Below are 21570 nucleotides of genomic sequence, written 5' to 3'. Positions count from 1 at the left end.
GAAAATGAAAGATGAAAGAAAAGGTAATTATAGGCCTCAAGAAGTCTGTAAAGATAGCAAAAGACTGTAATGCTGATTTTTAGGAAAATACTAAGTATTTCAAAAGTTTCCACCCAGGGCGCCTGGGTGGCTCAGTGGGTTAAAGCCTCTGTCTTCGGCTCAGGTCTCGATCCCAGGATCCTGGGATCAAGCCCTGCATCGGGGTCTCTGCTCAGCGGGGAGCCTGCTTCCACCTCTCTCTCTCTCTGCCTGCCTCTCTGCCTACTTGTGATCTCTGTCAAATAAATAAATAAAATCTTTAAAAAGAAAAAGTTTCCACCCTTAAAAACCTGTATAATTGTAAGTAGATGAAGCTTTTTGAAACTTACGATAGGACAGGTTTATTGCTTTAAGAACGTCTTAAAAGCCTTTTATTATACAGTTGTACATAGCATATTCTAATTAACATTTATTGTACTTTGGCTAAAACCTTTATTCTGATTCTGATTCTAAAATCCTTTATTTTGATCTACCAACAACTTCCTCAGTTATATCAAGGGAGGGATAGACAGTAACTAAATTGCCCACAATATCTGTAAAAATAGTCATAGATATTGATAGTCATATAATTGTGACTGATTAGTTCTCTCCTCCATTAAAAACTTACCTGAAAATTAGAGCAGGGTCACTATAGCGACTAGATGAAATATCTACCTCGATTATTTAAAAATGTGTATTTCTAGTTTCAGGTCATTTTATGTAATCCCTTATTTCACTGTCTCTTGCTTTTCTCTACATCCTCTTAATCTAGCTTTTTCTATAGCTATCTCTAAAATTTTGAAAAAACTTGTCTTTTAATATCCCAACAATAAATAGCAAGTTTGATACATTTCTTTTGTTTTAGCTACGGAAGATTCTTTTGAGGACTAAGATTTTATGATTCTATGAAATGTTGGTACAATTGCCATATTTTCCCAGAAGTATTATCCTCATCAAATGTTGAAGGAAAAATACTCAATTTTACTTTTCTCTGAATCACTTCTCCCAGTAGGTCGCTGTGCTGATCGTAAGTAGCAGTAACACCTGCTCGGAAGGCTTTGGAAAATGGGTATAGGAGAAATTGTCAGTGATTTGTTGAAAGTGAAAGTATAGTATTGAAACGCTGTTTGTAACTTTTGACTGGGTTGGGTGTGGAGACAGATGATAATTCTAAGTAAATTGATTCTCTCTCAGTTCAGCAAGCTAGAGACTTTTATCCAGTGCAGCCTCTTCTTGCTCCCTTTTGATGGGGCAAACCAGAGACCATATGTGAGGAAGAGACCATATGTGGATAAGGAGGTCTAGGTCATCATGATGGGCAGATAATAAATAATGGTTTAGGCTTCTGTATGTAGACATGGGGTATCTCCTACCCTTTGTGGCAGAGCTAGGATAGGGACCAGAAAAGCCAGGCATTGGTTCCTTTTTCTTTATATCTTACCCTGCTGCTGACTGCACGGAGGAGAAAGTGGTAAGTTTTGAAAGGAGTTGACCCCGTTAGCCTAGAACTGGTGGGACATTGTCATCTATGGGGTTGTATAGTGAGTCACACTGTTAGCATACATACATTTAAGTCTGAAGTTAGAAGAAAATATCTCTGGCCTTTACTTTTTTCTATCTGTAGGCATAGAACACTGGAAGAGAGATTTCTAGGATGAGTTGCAATTAGAAAATTCTAGGTTTCTGTGCATTTAACTGTGATAGGCCTTGTGTATCCAGAGGTACAAGGAAAATAGACCAGCACTGTCTAATAGAAATATAATTTGATTCACATATTAATTTTAATTTTTCTAATAGCCTCATTAAGAGGCAAGTTTTCTTTAAGGTGAAATTAATTTTTTTAAAAGATTTTGTTTATTTATTTGACAGAGAGAGAGATCACAAGTAGGCAGAGAGGCAGGCAGACAGAGAGAGGGAAGCAGGCTCCCCCCTGAGTAGAGAGACTGATGCGGGGCTCGACCCCAGGACCCTAAGATCATGACCTGAGCCGAAGGCAGAGGCTGAACCCACTGAGCCACCCAGGTGCCCCAAGGTGAAATTAACTTGAAAACATATTTTCTTCAACCCAATGTATTCAAAAGATTATCATTTCCAAACACAATATTTTAAAAGTTATTCATGACATATTTTACTGTCCTGTGCTTTGAAATCTGGTGTGTATATTACACTTAGAGCATATTTCCATACAGACGAACCACATGTTAAGTGGTCAGTAACCGCTAATGATAACCATATTGGACAGCATAGTGATAGACTGTGAGTAAAAATAAAGTTAGTGTGGTTTACAAGTTGAGTGAAGGTGGGGAAAAGAACCAGCTCTATGGTGAAATTAAAGGTCCGCCTTCAAGGCATGGACAGTATTGGCTGTTTTGTCCTGTTTTCCTGGACCATCTTGAGATAGTCTACAGCAATCTGTTCTGAATCACCATCTTCAAATTGGAGTAGATTTTGTGATTCTTTAGGGCACAGACACCTAACTGATCATTCATGGGTCTTGACTTGGTTCTTCTAGAGTGATAGGTTCCTATAAGTCAAGTACAGTTTTCTGGGAAATAAGTCTTCCTAGAATGTTTCCTTAGTCTTTCTTTTGCCCAAAATGTACTCCCCAGAGAGATGGATGACAGTGGCTTCCACCAAAATCTGTTTCTTTACTGTTAGAATCTTTTATTTTTCTATTAGTCTGAATGTAGTATTAAGTACAGACAACAGGAATTACAAAAACCCAGAAGTGAAATCTTTCTCCTTCCTCTTCAGGGATAACTTCTTACCTATAATTTTATTATCCCCACCATGTTGTTGTTTGAATGGGTTGGATCGTGAGCTGATATTCAGTTAGTCCAACTGGTGGTTGGCAGATACTCAGGAATTAGCCATCTGGGTTGGATCTCAGCACCCAACAGCCAAGGGCTATTCTGTCTGATTCAAGGAAGAGGGGAGTTTTGCCTGAGCATAGAGAAGGACACATTCTGAAGATACTCTTAAAATATTACTGTACCAAACATGAAGCCTCAGTCATCCAGGCCAGAGTCACCTATGTGGTCTGTCTGGGCTTCTCTTCCTACCCACCATACCCTCAGCCTATCTGACTGGTAGCAAATTTGCCACTTTTTAAACATGCCTTAAATAACTCTGATTTTGACCATCTCCAGACTTCTGTTTATCTTCTAATACCAACCCGTGAAATCCTTCTTTCAAGCTCCCACCAGTTTTCTACCTTTTGAAAAGCCAACTGTCATTCAGGTCCTGCTTCAGATGACATGTCTTCCCTGGTACTGACACAGGCCTACCCAGTGACGCCCCCCTCTGTACATGGCGGTTCTCACATCCCGCCCCTGGACTGCTCTTCTCACTAGTTCCTTGACAGCACACGCCCCGCTGATATTCATTGTATTGTCCCCAAGTACCACGCACATAGTAGGCCTCCACTGTCATTAACAAGGGTTCATTGAACCTGAGCTTTCTGTCCGTACCATAAGCTATCTCTGCGATTTCAGGTAGTAAGTTGCATATTTTAACATGTACACAGCTCTATGGCATGGCCCTTAGCAGGTTTTATGAAATTATAGTTAGGCATTAATAAGTTTGACTTAAATTTCCCACTCACCCTGTAACATCTGCTTACTTAGTGGGCAGAGTATGTGTGTATTCCCTGTAGATCTATCTATATAAAGACATCTATCTATCTATCTAGAGATCTTACATAGGAGATACCTATCTTTTCTATCTTATATATAAGATTTTATACAGAGAGAATATACACATGCATATAGAGAGAATATACATACATACTACATAGGTATATATTAATATTTATATTAAACTTGACATTCAGCAAATGGCTTTTATGTCTGTTTGACATGATCTGTATTTGTTAGTAAAAATATATGCAAAGACTGAACTTAACAGCCCAAATTAGAGTTAATTTCATAGAATAAAACTACTTAACTCTGAAAGGAATAATCTCTGAGGTCCCTTTAACAGGTGATGTATCTAGTGCCTTTAAAACATGGCCAACTTTTTTTAGCTTAACTTTTGAAAAATTCCAACTTCATCTATTTGCACAATGTATACTAAAAATATATGTTAAGTCTAACCGTAACAATTAGAAGCATGGTTCAAATTAATGTTAAACATTTTTTATATTCTCCTTTGTACATTTACAAATGTTCAATGTTGCCTTTTTTCCCTCTTTGAACTCCCACAATTTTTTTATCTCTGTGACAGTGGAGCACATGCTAAGACCCACTGGGGAAGAAAACAATAGGTTCAACTCTCTTCACCCTTGTAATGGGTGAGCTTTTTACATTTAAAACAAAAGAATTGAAAGTTTAAAGTGTTTTCATTTTCTATCACTACATTCCTTAGTTTAAAAAGTGAAATAGGAAAGGAGATGAGAAGCGTATTTGTAATAGACAAAAAAAGCAATTGCCCTTCTCGATCTGTGAAAATGTTCTATTCCTTCTCACATAACATGTTCAATAAAACTTCACCATCCAGCAGTAAAGTTAAAGATCTTTTCCTTTGATTACAACCTCATATTCTTAGAAAACTAAACTTTTCTTTCTCTGTTCATCTCTAGTTATTCTCCATAGAGAGGTGTTCTTTTATTTTTTTACACATAGGATGATAACTAAGTCTTCTCTGCGATATTGAAAAAAAATTACTGTTGAATTTACTGTATTCAAGTTATATTCAAGTTGCTAAATGAGGGTTGCCTGAATATGAGAGAACACTTGATCTTTGCTCAGAATTAAGGTTTACTGCAGTGATATTTATTTATGCATTTCCCCCCAAATAATAAATTAATTTGAGTCAAATACTATGCTTTCCATAGCTTGGGGGAATTTGATTTAGTGACTTGAGCCACTGACCTGGTAAAAAATCTATAGAAACATCTGGTGCTGTGAAATAAAAGACACTAATACAATGAACACTCATTTTCCCCCGGATGCCTGTAGTAAACCATATTCATTATTGCTATGTTAAATGATTATATGTCTTGAGTTTTTCTCGACCCCCACCTCCAGGAACTTTAGTAATGGATATATACTAACCTATACAGAATTCACCTGATTTATGACTATGTTGCAAAAGCGGTTGAACATTTAGTAAAAATGCAAAATTTTCTGAGTACCTTTAAAAAAATACGTGTTTAGTCTCAGTTCTTGCTTTGTCACCCATACACACAAAAAACACTAGTTCTCTGCATGTGCACCACAGTGTGCGGAGTGTTATATAGCATACAGATAGACTGAGTTCTAACCCATAGGTTGTCTGTTGGTTTTGGGGTTTTTGTTTGTTTGTTTGTTTTTTGTTTTGTTTTTTACCTTCGTGTCTGTGTTTAGATTGTCAGTGCCAGGTAGTGAAAGGGAAACAGAATGAAGAGGACAGGAACACCCTTTGGGATTCCTACAGATAGTTACTTGCATTGATATTGTATAGATGGTAGTTGCCACCTTGTATCTCGTAAGTCCACTTTTTGTAGTGTGTCAGAAACAAGACAAAAGTCATATTGCTTAAAGCCTATTATGAGCATAAATGGTAGAGAAAAATCTAGCCCATAAATTGGCAAATTAACCCTTGCCATGCTTTAATAATCTGTAAAACGTTTTAAGCTGAGCAAAATGGATCAATTATGTTTTCCTTACCATAAATTTATGAGCTGATACTCTATTTTGAATCTAGGTCAGAGTTTCAAAATTACTCCTTTTGAAAATAAAGCTTTGTCTGTCTCAGTGTACTATTTGCTAAGTACACTTAGGCCCTCCTCTTCTGTTAGGATGAGATCTTGTAAGCACTGGAAACAAGAGATTACAGAGGTCTCTCACTTAAACAGAAAAGTGGATCCATGTTAACATCCCTGTAAATGAATCTGGGAGTGAGGAGTGGAGAGGAAGGGGTTACAAGAATTTCCAGGATTATGAATAGTCTAAATGAATTAGATAATTAAGAGACTCTTCTTGAATATATCCTAGACATATCTGAAAAAAAAAAAAGTCTTACAAATGAGTACTATGCATGCCTTAAGCTTAATTGATACATTATATGGCAATTATTTTTGCCTGAGAATCCAAATGTCATGTTTGAAAACCAAAGGATAACATTATAGGCTTTGAAAAAAACCCGATTTTGTAAAAAAGGACTTTGTTTCCTTTCTCAGAGAATCTTGGGTTCGTCCAACTGCAAAAAAGAACACGAATGTGGCTATAGAATGATCTCTTGATCCTTGGACAAAACTGAGGGAAAAGTCTAACAAATGCATCGTTTTGCAGTAAATTAGATCAGATTTCCGCATCTCCGCACTCAGTCTGTGAGCTGACAGTTCAGTAAAATGTTCCCTTGTAAGGTTCGCCCTCTTAGGAAAAGGGGCAATAATTCATCATTAGGATTTCAGAGTCCAGGTGTAGATGGAAACTGATGGGGCCTCCAGCGAGGCAGGGAGAGTGCGTGGAAGAAGAAAATTTTATCTGAAGCCTAATTCCCTGGTTACAGCAGAGAATAATTAAGATAATATTGCTTCAAGAGTCCTTTAATGATTAAAAATCACATATGCAGAATCCATAAATTGGAGGGCAACAAATTGGAAGGCTGTAGCGTCAGAGAACGGTTTTGTGCACATCGCGCTGGAAAGTACACTGGAGGCGGCACGCCGGACGGCCAGCCACCAGAGACCAGGACCATTCCAAGGACTTTGTTTAGATGCAACAAATCATTTGTCTGTTATTAACCCAGAGCTTGTAATTATGCAGATTGCCATAGATTTTCCTGGGCCTGGAAGTGAGATTGAGGGTTGTTCGCAGTATAGCAGGCAGCTCGGGGCTGGCCATGCATTACTGAACTTGCCACATTTATCATGTTGACTGATGGCAGCAGAAGCAGGTCTCAGGTCCCAGTGGTTAATGTAGTGGGTAATTAACTGTCATTTGCCTAGTAATAGGCTGATGATCAATGGTTTGTGTGGAAACAAATTCTAATCAGGTAGCTGATAAATGCTCAGCTAGCGAGAGCAATTGAAATTGGGGGAAACTATGTCCAGAATTTCAAAATGGCATTGTGTGGGTATGTTTATGAGGTGTAAGCAGAGGGAGTAGTTCTCAAAAACCGCGTTCTCGCCTACCGGCCACATTTTCTAACCCACAAGTGCATCTATATTCGTAGAATAAAGAACTTTTTAAGACTTCCTTATGTTTCCAAAAAATAATAATAATAATAATGGAAGAACGGAAGGAACAAATGGCACGCGTCAGGGTCGTGACTCTTGAGTGGGTCACGTGAAGTGCCCTGAAAAGTGAACGTGAAATGGTAGAGGGACGGGAAATTTCTGCTTACAGAAGAACAGGACGAAAGCTTTACCTTGGGTTGGTTTTGTTTGCAATGACGCCAGTAGGAGATGTGTGTGAGATACTTGTTTTCAATGAAGCTGTTTTTAGAGAAAAATCATTTCCTGAAATAGGGATTGTACACCAGGAACACAAAGGTGATTAGAGTTAGACTCCTTATTAGAATTTTTTTTTTTTAATTCTTGCAGGAAAACAGCGTCTAACAATCCTGAATTTAGTCTTCTTGAATATAAACCTTCCTTCCCCTCTTATCAAGGGCACGGATTATACAGGCAAGCTGTTTGCAAAGCGCTTACACCTTCTCCCCTCAAGGCGCTTATGTTCTTCAAGAGACAATCTAAGAAAAACATAAGCATGAACATTTATTACATGTTTTGCCAGATCCTGAAAACCATTCTCACAGCTCTTTCCAACAGTTGTCATTAGCCTGGTAAGAGGAAATGGTTATAAACTTGAGAATGAATATGCATGCCTTAAGCAAAGACCTGTCTTTGGAGTATTTAGAAACTACAAGAAGAGAAACTTCAGCACATTTGCGCGTAATCCTTAAATTCAATAAAATGAAAGACTAAGTTTTTTAAAGTACACTTTTATAAATAAAATGAGTTTTCTCCCTAGCACCTTTGAATTCATTAGTTTAGAACTGCTTTTAATTTGGTCTTTCCCATGAGAACCATTATATTTTTCTCCTGTCAGCCTGATGCTGGAGAAAAAAGAAAACTGGCAGATGTGGTGTTTTTCATCTAGTTTGCTTCCTAGTTAAAAAGTGCATTAACTGCTATGCCTGGAATATTATTTATAATAACTCTTCACCACCATTAAGAACTTTAAAGAAACTTGGTTTAAATATTGCCAGTGCAAATGGGTAAAATATTTTATTTCCTCCCATTATGAAACTATAGAGACACTTTAATTTGTACTATTTTTTTAGGTCATTACAATAACTATTTTCAGGAATCTATCGCAAATAGGATTTTTAAAAAATACCTTTTCCCTGGACAGTTCCACTGGTTCTTTCAATATATTATGTTTCAACTTCTGGTCCAGCTCTGTGTAGTTTACAGCCTCATTTACTTTAATGTGCTACTTGAATAACATAATCAGAGCTATAACTATGGTATGGGGCCATAAGGTGCACGCACCTCTGATGTTTTTTGACTATTTAAATGGCTTGTACATAAATGTTCTTTTAATAATAATGGCAAACCTCCTAGTAACTAGATGTCAGAAAACAGTGAGTCCTTCAAATGGGTTTCTTCTCCAATGAAAACGGCTACTACGTGTCAGTGAGATCAAAGTTACATTGCATTTCTATTTACTGCATATTCTATCAAGTGGAAGATTTTTTTTTGCTACGAATTCACCTCCATTGACTTGTTTGTGTGTGGTTATGTAAGCTTCCTGATGTATTTGTCTTTTCCTTTCCTTCTCAAACGAGATGTGATTTTCATCAAGAAAGGTCAACGGAGTATGTATCAGAGAGGAATACTTATGTATCTGCCGAGGATAAAACGTGCTTGTGTACATCATAAGGCATTGCCTGTTGATAGCTTTGCAGTGTGTGCTGGCACCTTCTCTAGTCATCATCTCAGATCTCCCTGTAAGAGTTTGAGAAAAATGTTTATTGTTCCAGGCTCTTTGGTGTAACGGGGAACTGCGCCGCCTGTAGTAAGCTCATCCCTGCCTTTGAGATGGTGATGCGGGCCAAGGACAACGTTTACCACCTGGACTGCTTTGCATGTCAGCTTTGTAATCAGAGGTAAGCAGGTTTCATTCCCATGTCTAAAAAGTGGCAAACCTCTAGTTGCTAGTTATTTACTTAATAGATGGGAATTATATATATTACTTAAGGCTATTAATCTCAGCATTTTTTTTCTGCAAACATTCATCGGGTGCCAGGGAGAAAGCACTGAGGAGGAAAGGTCTTAAAACTGTGCTTCTATCCGCAGAAAGAGCAACCTATAGCAGAATGTGAGAAGCAATGAAGACACTGCTATTTTAGTTTTCTTCTTATTCATTCTTTATTATTTTTCTGTCATTTTAAAAAGTAGGTTTAGAATATCCCTAAAATTTACTTTAAAACTTTAAAAGTATCTTGAAAATATTCTTTTTAAAAGTAGGCTTAAAATCTTCACTTTTTTGTTCTGTGACCCAACACATTTGCCCTGAGGCAAATATACAGGAATTTGTAGGAGGTGATGTGTCTTATCTTAGTTTTCCTATTTTTGGTTGCCCTGTCTCTTGATTTCTCATCTTGAATTTTAACCTTGTTTTATATGTACTTTTTAAGTTGCTTTAAGTTTCCTTGGGAATGAGGCCAGAAATAGCTAATAATTTAACACTTATCAGCATTGGATGGGCAGCAGAGGCAAAGGGAAAAAGTATTGCACAAGGAATCTAGAAACCTAAATTCTAGGCTGGGCTTCGCCCCTCACAAGATGTATAACCATCCTTCAAGCATTTTAGCTCTCTGGATCTTGGTTTTCTCATTTACAACAAAAAGGAGCTGGATTAGCCAGTATCAGAGAACTCTTTCATCTAAAAGTATTATCACTTTATTCCATTTTTCCCTCTGAAAGTTGTAACTTTTATTTCCAGTGGGATCCATACACTACTGATGCCTGTTTTATATGATATATGCAGAGGATATTAGAATATGAAACTGTATCTATCATTAAAATATATTTAAAAATTTACTACACTTGATGGATATTAATGAAAATATATTCAAGATGAGAGTGACAACACCTGGACATACTATATAATCAGGCCACATTTATTATATCATGTTCTCAGTTACTGTGATTTGTACTACTTTACTGTTCAATGCAGCGTCTTTTTATGAGGCCCTGTGTAGAACGGCACAGAGGACATGATTTTTACAGGAAGAAATGGATTCAAATTCCAGCCCCATTGTATATTAGATACGACATCCTGAGTCTTGTTACTTCATCTCTGAGATTTGTTTCTACCCCCTGACAATGAAGACACTAACACCTATCTTACAGATTTTGAAAATTAAATGAAATAATTTATATTAAAAATACCAGAGCACAATTGGTCCTAAAAAATAGGCTCTTTTATCTTGATATTTACAATTTACTTTTACCAAATCATATGCCACTAACTTGGTTTATATACAGGATATGTATCTAAAAAAAAAAAAAAAAAAAAGATATATCTCAATGATACTTCCTGCTAAATGGAGATGTTCAGAGTAGTGCGCAGTATACCTTGCCAGTATACCTATGCCAGTATACCTGAATATCTAATTTATCCAGGAAATAATTCAAAAAGTCATCTTATAGGCACTTTAAGTCTGCACAAACTTTTGGAATCAAAGCTGATTAATTCAGTCCATGGTGACCTTTAGCCAAAAATAAATTGACAAGTATGTGTGTAAAGATATAGGCACATGAATATAAATATCTACACATTTATACAGACATTTATATGCACGTATACATGTATGTGTATATATTTTAAAGTTGCATTAGTATACTTCCGTTTCCTTGCCCTATTGATCCACTAACAGCATCCATGCAAATACAGTTATCTTCATGCAACAATAACACTTAACTTCTTTTCTATTTATGAAAGGTTACATATTCATAGTAGAAATTTTGGAAAATAAAAAGGGGTAAAGAATCATATTGCCCCATGTCTTACTATTCTAAAAAAAAGGCATTTTAATATTTTGGTGTATAGCTGGCCATATGTTTTCTTATGCATATATGATGGGTGTTATATAGCATATATTTTATGATACATTTGAGCAGCTTAAAGAAAAAGAACAGGGAAGAATCCTAGTGTTTGATATTTGGACTTTTTCATTTATGATAGCATGCTTTTCAAATTCTTTAAGATATCTTAAGCCTTCTTGTGTTTTATTTTATGAGTAGAGTTTCATATGTTAAATCAGTCTTCTCTTGTCAGATGTATAAGCTATTTCTTCAACTTGATATATTACCAATATTATCAACATAATATTATCAACATAATATTTACAAACAAACAATATTCAAGTATGTGTCAGGATAAATTCACAGGAGCGCTGGACAAAGTATATAACCCTTTTAAAGGTTTATGTTATGTATTGTTAAAATGTTATATATTGTTAAAATGCTCTCCCCAACAGTTATACCAATTATTCTCACACCAGAAATGTAAAAGCTATGTATTCCCTTCCATTCACTCTAGCATTGGGAGTTATTATTTAAAAAGAAACCCTTGTCACCTGAGGGAGGAAAGATGGTATCCCATTATAATTTTTAATTAGTATTTATTTGATTTCTAGTGGCCCTTTGCTATTTCTTCTTTTAGGGAATGGCCTGTTTATGCCCTATGTCCATTTTTCCTTTAGGGCAGTCTCCCCTATTTTATCCATGTTCTACACAGAAAATTAAAACATCATTCAAGGGCTAAATCCAGCCTAAATTCTATTATGATGCAAAGTAATTGTAGGTTGTTAATGCTATTTACAAAGCATATATCAATTTTATTTCACCATTGAAATAAAAAGTTGCATTCACAATTAAGTCTATCTCCTCAGTAGAACTCAGTCAAGTAAGACAAACACTCCTAAATTTTGACTCTAAAACTGTTCACATTCTTATTGCTGCAAAATACTATTCTAGTATCATTATTAAAGTACCTAATATATTTCCATGTTCGCTTCATTTATTACATGCCATAATGGGACTGCATATCTTTAGTGCTGGTTATGCACAATTAGCACTTAGTTATTGTCTTGTCACTTCAGCCCCTACAAGACAAACTTCTTTAATGCAAGAAGTCAGCTAATCTTCATCAGTCAAGCAAAGCAGACAAATTTTGTTACTCTGAATACAGAAGGTTTTCAACATAGGAGATTTTCTTTCTACTTTGACATTTGCTGGGGAAATCCTCTCCAATAAAGCCATATGCCACATGAGCCTATACTTTCAGTAGCCAAACTATTATTATAGCATTGTACTTTTTCAAGTGAAACACAAAGCAAACAGGTAATTTATAGGCACTTTCCTTTAAGCAAACTTTATTGGCATCTGAGACTGTGGTATTATAAATGCTTATGAATTTTATTTAGCAGTCATTTCATCTTAACTTTTAAATCAAAAGATCATTTAGATCGAAAGCATTTCTGAGTGTTTGCAAAATGGTAGTAAAAATAACTTTTCAGGATTGGTTGTTTCTCGTGTATACCCTCTTCGCTCTTTTGAGAGGGGGGTATGGCTAAAGATGTGAATCCTGAATTAAGCATCTAAGGTGTTTGTTTGTTTGTTTGTTTTTCTTTATTAACAGAAGCAGAGGAATGTTATTTTGAGCATCTTAGATGATAACTGTATCTCACTCAGAATTGAAGAATTCTGTGTAATAGGTTAATTTCTTAAAGGTGACCAAGCCCCTCCTCCTTAGACAATTCTATAAAACTAAACGATGGTTTTACAAGAAAAGGAAAGAACATGTTTGTTTGTAATGAAACTGCCTCAAAGACGTAGAGTTGTTTAACACTAAAGAATAAAAGCGCTATGCTAGGCTCTGGAAAGAAAGGTGAAGAAAAACCAGTTTCTCTCTTAGAGGTATTCAAAGCTATGGGAGAGACAGGACATCAAAGACTCACAGAAGAGTGTAATCGATGCTAAACAGATCTATACTGAGGGAAGAGAGGTCTGTCCTTCTTGAAGTCTTAGAGAAGCATCAAAGGGTTGATGTGCTGGGTTTTAAAACAGAACTCCCTAGGACTGGTTGGAATGTAGGGATTGTGTCTGGTGGGGGTTGGGGAGGATGAGGAAGCCAAGGAGCAATGAGGAAAGGGTTTTCCAGACAGATGGAAGCATCATGCAAGGCATGGAAGTGTGAAAGCATTTAATGTGTGCAGGAAATGAAAAGAGCTCAGAACGCTCAGAGATTAGAGGGAGTTTGCTCAGGATATGGAGAAGGAGGGAATGGCATGAGGATCAGGAGGAGGTGAAATTTAAAGGTAGGAAGTCAACGAATGAGTCAAAATGAACACGAATTTAAATTATCCATCTAAAAATACCTTTGTTATTTAAAACTATTTGGTTCGGGGATGAATCTGTCTTAACCTGCATTTACTGACCACCCACCTCAAGTGGTCATGTAATTTATGGTGGTATTTCAGAGGGTTCAAAAGAGCTATAACTCATGGGCACTTACCCCAGCACTGCAGCGCACATTGGGAAACTTGTTACCCATTCAGGAGGAAATCTGAAATGCCAAAGTAAATGATATGCCAATAAATGTGTGTCTTGGGAAAGATCAGAATGAGTTGGCATGGCCAGGGAATGTATTGATGGAGGGAATGGAAACTAAAGAATTTTTTTTTAAAGAATTTAAACAGATGAAAAAACAGGAAGAAATAGTCATGGTTAGGGAACAGCTTAAGCAGAGGTGGAAAAAAAAAATTGTCATTAACAAATAATGATACCAGAATTCTTCTATAGCGCCCATCATACACTAGACACTGTTCTGCTTTACATGTGCTCATTTAATACTCAATAAAGTGAGATACTATTATTGCCCTCATTTTATAGATGAAGTAACTGAAGTACAGAAAATTTAAGTAACTTGCCCTAGAAAACAATGATAGAAAATGGTAGACTCAAAATCTGAACCCAGACGGTCTGGTTTTAGTCTTTCAACTCAGATCTGATATGAGCCCTGGACTCCTTCAAGAGAGGTATTTTATTTTCTGACTGAATGACTATAAATGGGAATAGATATAGTGAAATTCAAGCAAGGTAGACTTTGAACGATTTGGGATGTGGGTGTTGTAAGTTGGTGCAGAAAAGCTGATCAGGAATGAAGTATGTAATGACAACGGGACAGTCTTTGGGAGAAGAGAGTAAATTTGTTCATGGTGTATAGTGGTGTGACGATGGGTATATAATCAGTACCTCTTACTGAAAACAAAGTACAGCATCGAAGTCTCCATCTTTAGTAATGGAGGGTGCTGCATAGAAGATAGAGACATTTGAAATATGGACTGGATCCTCCACCCTTTTTAAAGTACTGTGGAGTTGGGAACTAATTATAATTGATAGCCACTGCCCTTAAGGAAATAAGATGACTAAGTTAACGTTTTCAATCTTAGAAAGGATGTGAAAAGGTTACAAATGGAGGCTTCTTTGCAGTCTTCTGATAACTGCTTAAAACTACGCTAAGCCCCATAGAAGGGTGATTAATTAATTATATTTATTTTCTGTACTTCCCAAGTCTCTAAAACTGCATGTGAGTTCGATTAGAATCATTCCAAAATATCTGGAAATTAAATCTATTATTATTAACTCCATAACATCAAGATTAAATGACTGAGTAATCTGATTGAGCATCTTTTTATTCCTTAACATACTTTTTTTTTTTTTTTTTGTAATGAAGGCAAAATTAATTGAACTGACTATACCACAAGCAATTAGGATTAGATTACAAGGAAGATTATCAGCTTATTTTCAGGAATTTTAGCCTGACCTATTAATATACTTACAGTATTCTCTGGCCATCACTGCTTCTATAATATTTTTTCTGCCAGTGCTAAATCTCAAAAGGAGCTCATAACATTGGAAAACTAGCCTTTCTCACAAAATCAGTTATAGACTATTTTGTTAAATATCTAACATCTGCATTGCTGTTTCTCTAATTTCTTCATGTTTATATATGGAACATTTTAAAGGAGTATACCAATTCAGGGGCACCTGGATGGTGCAGTGAGTTAAATGTCCAACTTGGTTTCGGTTCAGGTCCTGATCTCAAGGTCATGAGATCGAGTCCCGCACTGGGTTCTGTGCTTAAGGTAGAGTCTTCTCGGGTTTCTCTCTCCGTTTTCCTCTGCCCCCCACCAACATTGTCTTTCTCTCTCTCTTTCAAATTGATCACTCAATCAATCTTTTTTTTAAAAAGGAGTATACCAATCCTAATCACAAAGCAATTATAATCTGCTTTAGCCATAGCTTTCAAAGCTGTTTTAAGTTATATGTGTAAGTGTGACGTTTCTCACCCATGTTCTGTTTTGTTTTGACTTTTCAGCATAAACTGAAATGCACATAAAAGGTTAAAAAAAAAAGGTACTTTGTCCAGTTGACAACATTAGCAACAAAATATTTTAGGTAGGACTATTTTAGATGAATTCCATTTATATTACCAACATCTCATTGAATGGTAGGTAGACTTTTTTTAATGCTATGCAAAGGAATAATAGGGATACAAAAAACCCATATTAACTTCAAAGCCTTATGCTTTACTGTTTCCAGGTAAAGCATGGGTCTTGAGCCCAAAGAGACCAGAGTCAGTTTCCTTCCTCCAACATACACATTCTAGCTATGGAGCACTGGCAGGTGTTTTAAAATTCTGGGAGGAAGCCTTAGGTTTTTCATTTGAAAAAGGCAATAAGTACTTTCTCAGTTGAACATAAATAGAAATAATCATGCATATACATACTCAGCATTAGCACATAGTAAGTACTTTATAGAAGGTGACTATTTTAATTATCTACACTCCAAACACTGAGTTAATGCTTTGCCTACTTCATTCTATTCTTAACACACACTTTAAATAGTCAGTTATATTAAAGATAAGAGAAAATAAAGTTTCATCTTCAATATCATAAGTGGATTTGAACTCTTTTTGTTGCAATATACCTCTCTGCTGCTCATATATTTCTTATTTTAACATCCCTACAATTCAGTGCTGCAGCTCTTTTATCATAACCACACAGAGTTGACTCAGAGAGTATGAAATGACCCTATAACTTGCACTAGGTAGCATCAGGGCTCAGGACTAGGTCTCCAGGCTTTTGGTTCAGTGCTTTTCTCATGATCATTACCCCAAATTTATTAATCCACAAACAAAAATTACCTAAATTTCAAGGCTTCTGAAGGTAAGAATGACATAACTTCACATGACAAAAACAAAAAATGTTTTTTGGGGGGTGGCTGGCTGGCTCAGTCGGTAGAGCATGTGACTACCTCTGGGTTCTGAGCTCATGCCCTAAGTAGAGCATATTTAAAAAAAAAAAAAAAATTTTGATAGTGAATAGAATTTGGGGGCTTGTTAGAAAATTGAAGCAAGGTTTTAGTCAATATAGAGTTGAAAGAGTATTTCCAATTCAGTTGGTTTTTAGGAAAAAAACAAATTCAGTGATATTAGCTAGAATACAGGAGTATTTGTTGAATTTATTTATTTTGATGTGCTACTCTGTCATTAGCTTATTCAAATTAATTTCAACAGTAATATGAACTGAAAGTTTTGAGCAGTAATCAGATATATCCTACATGCTATTTTATGTAATCTCACATGAAAGATAAGTATCTAATTTGACTACTTGGGTCTGCCCAACAGAAGAAATAGTTCCTTTTATTCAACGTATCTTAATGATCAGGATAATGTACAAAACCTCATTGACTCTCACGCCACTTTTTAAGCACAATATTTAAGTTTATAGTTTTCAACTAATAAGAAGAAGATACACGTAAGGTTCAAACTTGAATGTTCATTCTATCCAATAGCCTTGACCGCAAACTCCAGGATTTCAAGATCAGTGCTTAGTCTGTACTTTCAATCAACATCATCAGCAGGCAGTAATCCTGGGGAAAAAAAGTAAATTCCACAAATAAACAGACCAATCTTCCTTTAAGAGGAAAGCTAATTCTTTTCAATCTACTTTTTTTATTACACTATTTTCCCCTCTATCTACTTAGCTAGAATAAGGATAAATTTCCAAAGCTACCCAGTTGGAAAATAAATAGGTTCACTGTTTGTCTAGCATTCCAATCTTTGCAAATGTAAATCAGTCCAACTGCTCCTCATTTAAACCTTCAACTTCACAAAACATTAAAGGGTTGCTTTCACTACACAATTTAATCTATCCACTAAGATTTCTGCTTGAACATCATTCGAAATTGACTATCTGATAAAGAGAGACCACTATCAAAGGTCAGTGAGGTCAACTTGTATAATTACAAGTAGTTTTACTGGGTCAACTCTACTAGACACTGCTGTTTGAAGGTTAAATTGTTACAATTAAAAATATATACAGATCTCCCCAGAGTTACTTTATTGTTAAATGTACTGGAAACAGCACAAGCATTTATTTCTGACCTTAATTGTGTCCAAAGTGTCACCGCTGGGAAATTATACAAAAGGGCACTTATTAAAAACATTACAATCTTGTACATTAAACAATATTTTATAGAATAAAATACATAATTAGCTACTGGAAACTAGTTTATTTATCACATCAATATTAAGAAGTTCATTCAGGTTACTCCCTTTGGTTTAATTGGGAGTGGGCTAAGAAATGACATTTAATATTTCATAGTTGGTGAACTTGCCACAAATAAAAGATTATGGCCCAGGATCAGAGTCTGATGCTAAAACAACTTTTCCTTCAAAACAATCACTTCCAGAATACCAGAATTTAATCACATTTTAATAAAAGAGAGCAAAAGGAACTTTAAATGGGAAGCTTTAAAATGGGCCACTTTCTAATTATTTGATACATTTTAATGCCTTTTACTTTTTTTTTTTTTAATAAAGTGAATAAATGGCCACTGGTGAAATCTTCCATAATCACTGCAGTGAAATACTATTATCATTCTTTCATTTATTTTAATGTCTGTAAATATAGATCAGTTCTTTTTTTTTTTTTCTTTCCAAAGTGGTGATAAAAATCACTTCTGCTGCCCGAGGTGTTTTCCTCGGTTTTCCTATGCTTTTTATATATAACTGTAGGATATCAAATTTTGTGTGCAGTGTTTCATTAAATGATCTACATAGTTTAATTTTGACAATGAAGGCAAATTTCTAAACCAAGCTTTCAAATTCAGGGAATTACCATGTAACATTATTACAAGGAAAAGAAATCTTCAAATCTATAGATTTTAACACATTTTATTTTTTTAATGTTTTCAGATTTTGCGTTGGAGACAAATTTTTCCTAAAGAATAACATGATCCTTTGCCAGACGGACTACGAAGAAGGTTTAATGAAAGAAGGTTATGCACCCCAGGTTCGCTGATCTATCAACATCACCCCATTAAGAATACAAAGCACTACATCCTTTTATCTTTTTTGCTCCACATGTATATAAGAATTGACACAGGAACCTACTGAATAGCGTAGATATAGGAAAGCAGGATGGTTATATGGAATAAAAGGCGGACTGCACCTGTACGTAGTGAAATTGCCCCAGTTCAGAGTTGAATGTTTATTATTAAAGAAAAAAGTACTGTACATATTGCTGGATTTTTTTGCTTGCTATTCGTTTTTGTGTCACTTGGCATGAGATGTTTATTTTCGACTATTGTATATAATGTATTGTAATATTTGAAGCACAAATGTAATACAGTTTTATTGTGTTACCATTTGTGTTCTGTTTGCTTCTTTGTATGGTTGCATTCAGTACAATCAGTGTTTAAACTTACTGTATATTTATGCTTTCTGTATCTACCAGCTATTTTAAATGAGCTGTAACTTTCTAGTAAAGGATTGAAGAGCAAATTTCACTGATGATACACATATAAAGCAAGTCTATCAGCATTAAAATACTTTAAAAAAGAAGAAGAAATGAAGACACACACAAAGCATTTTAGCAACATCCACTATTCCACTATCATTACCATGATGATTTAGAGTCTATCAGTGTTGTCATTATAACCCCCGATTTTCAGGGGGTTAAAGATCAGCTTTAAAAAATGCATAAGAATTTCATCTTAAAGCACTTTCATTTTATACCAACGTGAAAAGTGCCATTTTTAGAATAACTTTAAAGCTTAGCAGTTATCCTTTTGATGTCCTTTGTGTGTGTGTGTGTGTGTGTGTGTGTGTGTGTGTGTTCTTTGCCTACACAAAGGCTTTGGCTTTTTTTTTTTATTTTTTGTTTTTTGTTTTTTTAGCCACTTACCCCTTATGTAAACTAGTGCCTTTAGGTATCATGTAAATTTTTCCAAAGGGTTACTTGAGACAAGTGTTACCACAATTATGAGGTAATTTTAAAACGATAAATTTCTTATAAAATTTTGCCCAGATTTCTCCCTAAGAGCTAAAGGTTTAATAACTTTATGGCTTGATAAATTTCTGGCACTGGAAGGATTTGAGTGCAAATCTACTGAAACCATGATAATACACACTGAAGCTGTGATGATATTTGAGTAGTGAGCTTACTTTTTTGATCAGAGCAACATAGTGCTCACAGAATCTTCTAGAAGAAGAGAAACAAAGGGATTGTCAAAGAGCTGAGAACTGGTGATTATATATTTTTCTGTATTTACCTGACACTTATTTTAGTGTTCAAAAGTGAAGACTTTAAAAGTTTGACATGTCTTACTGCTTTCTTTAAGTAGTTAACCTGCTCAGAATATATCACACTTAAGGCTGAAATCTGTCATTCCATTTTATAAAGCTGAAAAATTTCCCTTACTAACATGATAGATGATAAAGAAGAAAGCTTTCTAGAAACAAATTACAGAGACCGATTATTTCAATTACAATTAAGGAAATAAAAATAAGACTATGATCCCTTCTTCTGGGTTGCTCACACTTTGCTTCTTTGCTTCTGCTCCCGGCAAGAGAACTACTTTTCAACAAATCTAATTTGACACAGGCACAGTGAAGCATATTTTTGCTAGAGCAAATTTAGTGCTGTGGGTTTTCTTTTTTCTTTTCTTTTTCCTTTTGATCACTTGTATAGGAAACAATATTTCCCGGTGTTATTTACATACATACTTTGTCCTGCCAATAGATGCATTGCAGATGAAAATGAAATGTGATACCTGAATTCTTGGTTTGGGGCCAAAATATTAAACTGAAAGTAATGCTGGTGTGGATTTTTGTTTTAAAACAAAGCTTTATTATGAACATGCATGTGAATCTGGCTATTGCCTCTCGTTTTTAAGAAATGGTTCTGTGAAAAGTGAATGATATGTATTTTTACAAATACTTCATGGTTAAGAGTGTTCAAGTCACTTGTCCCCCAGATTTGAGATATATCGAAAAAAATTTTCCAAAATAGCTATTTGGGGCCCATGAAATAACTACTATTTTAGCCTTGGGGCCTTACATTTGTTTCATGGTAAGACTTGCATAGCCAAAACCAAAACCCAAGCCAAACAAAAGGCGGTGGGGTGCGGGCATCTGTGAAAAGTGGTTTTTCTCAAGCAGCCCTGTGATTCCCCATTAGAGGGTGTCTGAAATTCATGTGGATGTCAAATTTTAATTGCCAGTATCTTTTTCAAATGATCATTTTTAGATTTAAAAGGTTTTGCCTATGTTTATCAATATGTCAAAATACTTGTAAATTGGGAACCAACTTCTCTTAGCTTCTGGAAGCTGTTCAATTATTCTTGCCACCCAAAGACCAAACAAGTTTTTATCGCCTTTTCTCTTCCCAAATCCTTCGGGAATTAATGCTTATGCTTTTTACTACAAGCAAAATTACCTGGATTAAAGATTAAGGCCTTAATCTCTTTAGATTATCTCTAATCTCCATGAAATTGTGAAACCAGACAGAAATGGGTCATTTTATAGCTAATTGCCCATAAACAGTAGCATTTTTGACCTGAAGTACTAAGCTAATTGTCTTGACTACGCAAAGTCCCTGAATTGTCATCACCTTTCCTCTTTGTGTTGTGTAGCCCTGATGTCACTTAGCTTGTTGCCCCGATGCCTCCAGTAGGACACCTCCGAAAGAGCTTTGATTTCTCAAGCCGTGAAACCTCCCTTCCTAACATGCATCTCAGAGAGGCTGCCTATGATGAAGGACAGCGCACCTCCACTCCCCCAGAGTGCTGGCTGAGTTTAAAAGCTGACCTGTGTTTGTAATTTCACTTTCATCTTGCTTAATAAATATCTGCTGGATTCTTTCATTCATTTTTTTATATTTGGATTTATGTTTTTAATAAAAGGGGTATTATACTCTTTGATTGCGCTTAATTGGCAAAATCTAAGACTATATCTAGAAAGCGTACATTGAGTCAGTCCACTTGAAAAAAAAGAATAAAGTGTGCAAGGACACTTACTTTCAAAAGGTAAATCATAACAAGCATAGACAAAGTACCTCAAGCGCTTTCTCCATATGTTATATTTAAGATCTTCGAGCTAGGTAGTTTATTGTTATTTACTTCTGTGGGGAAAATAAAACTGTCAAAAATGAAGGTAACAATCGCTGGGTGTAATTTTGTACATTTACACAAATTTCTAG

General features: G+C 35.6%; 1 protein-coding gene across 11 annotated transcripts in view; it reads left to right on the top strand.

Annotated features, from left to right (window-relative positions):
• LMO3 (LIM domain only 3) overlaps window positions 1-21239 on the top strand; it is a 57790-nt gene extending 36551 nt beyond the window's left edge. For all 11 annotated transcript variants that reach the window (XM_032347449.1, XM_032347448.1, XM_032347447.1 and 8 more), the window contains 2 exons: window positions 8992-9117; window positions 18285-21239. In XM_032347449.1, the coding sequence (XP_032203340.1) occupies window positions 8992-9117; window positions 18285-18390 (232 nt within the window). In that variant the 3' untranslated portion in view covers window positions 18391-21239. The remainder of the gene's footprint in view (window positions 1-8991; window positions 9118-18284) is intronic.
• Window positions 21240-21570: the final 331 nt, after the last annotated feature.

The sequence above is a fragment of the Mustela erminea genome, chromosome 6 (assembly GCF_009829155.1).
Source record: "Mustela erminea isolate mMusErm1 chromosome 6, mMusErm1.Pri, whole genome shotgun sequence".
Taxonomy (NCBI): domain Eukaryota; kingdom Metazoa; phylum Chordata; class Mammalia; order Carnivora; family Mustelidae; genus Mustela; species Mustela erminea.
This window is presented reverse-complemented; position numbering and strand designations above follow the sequence as displayed.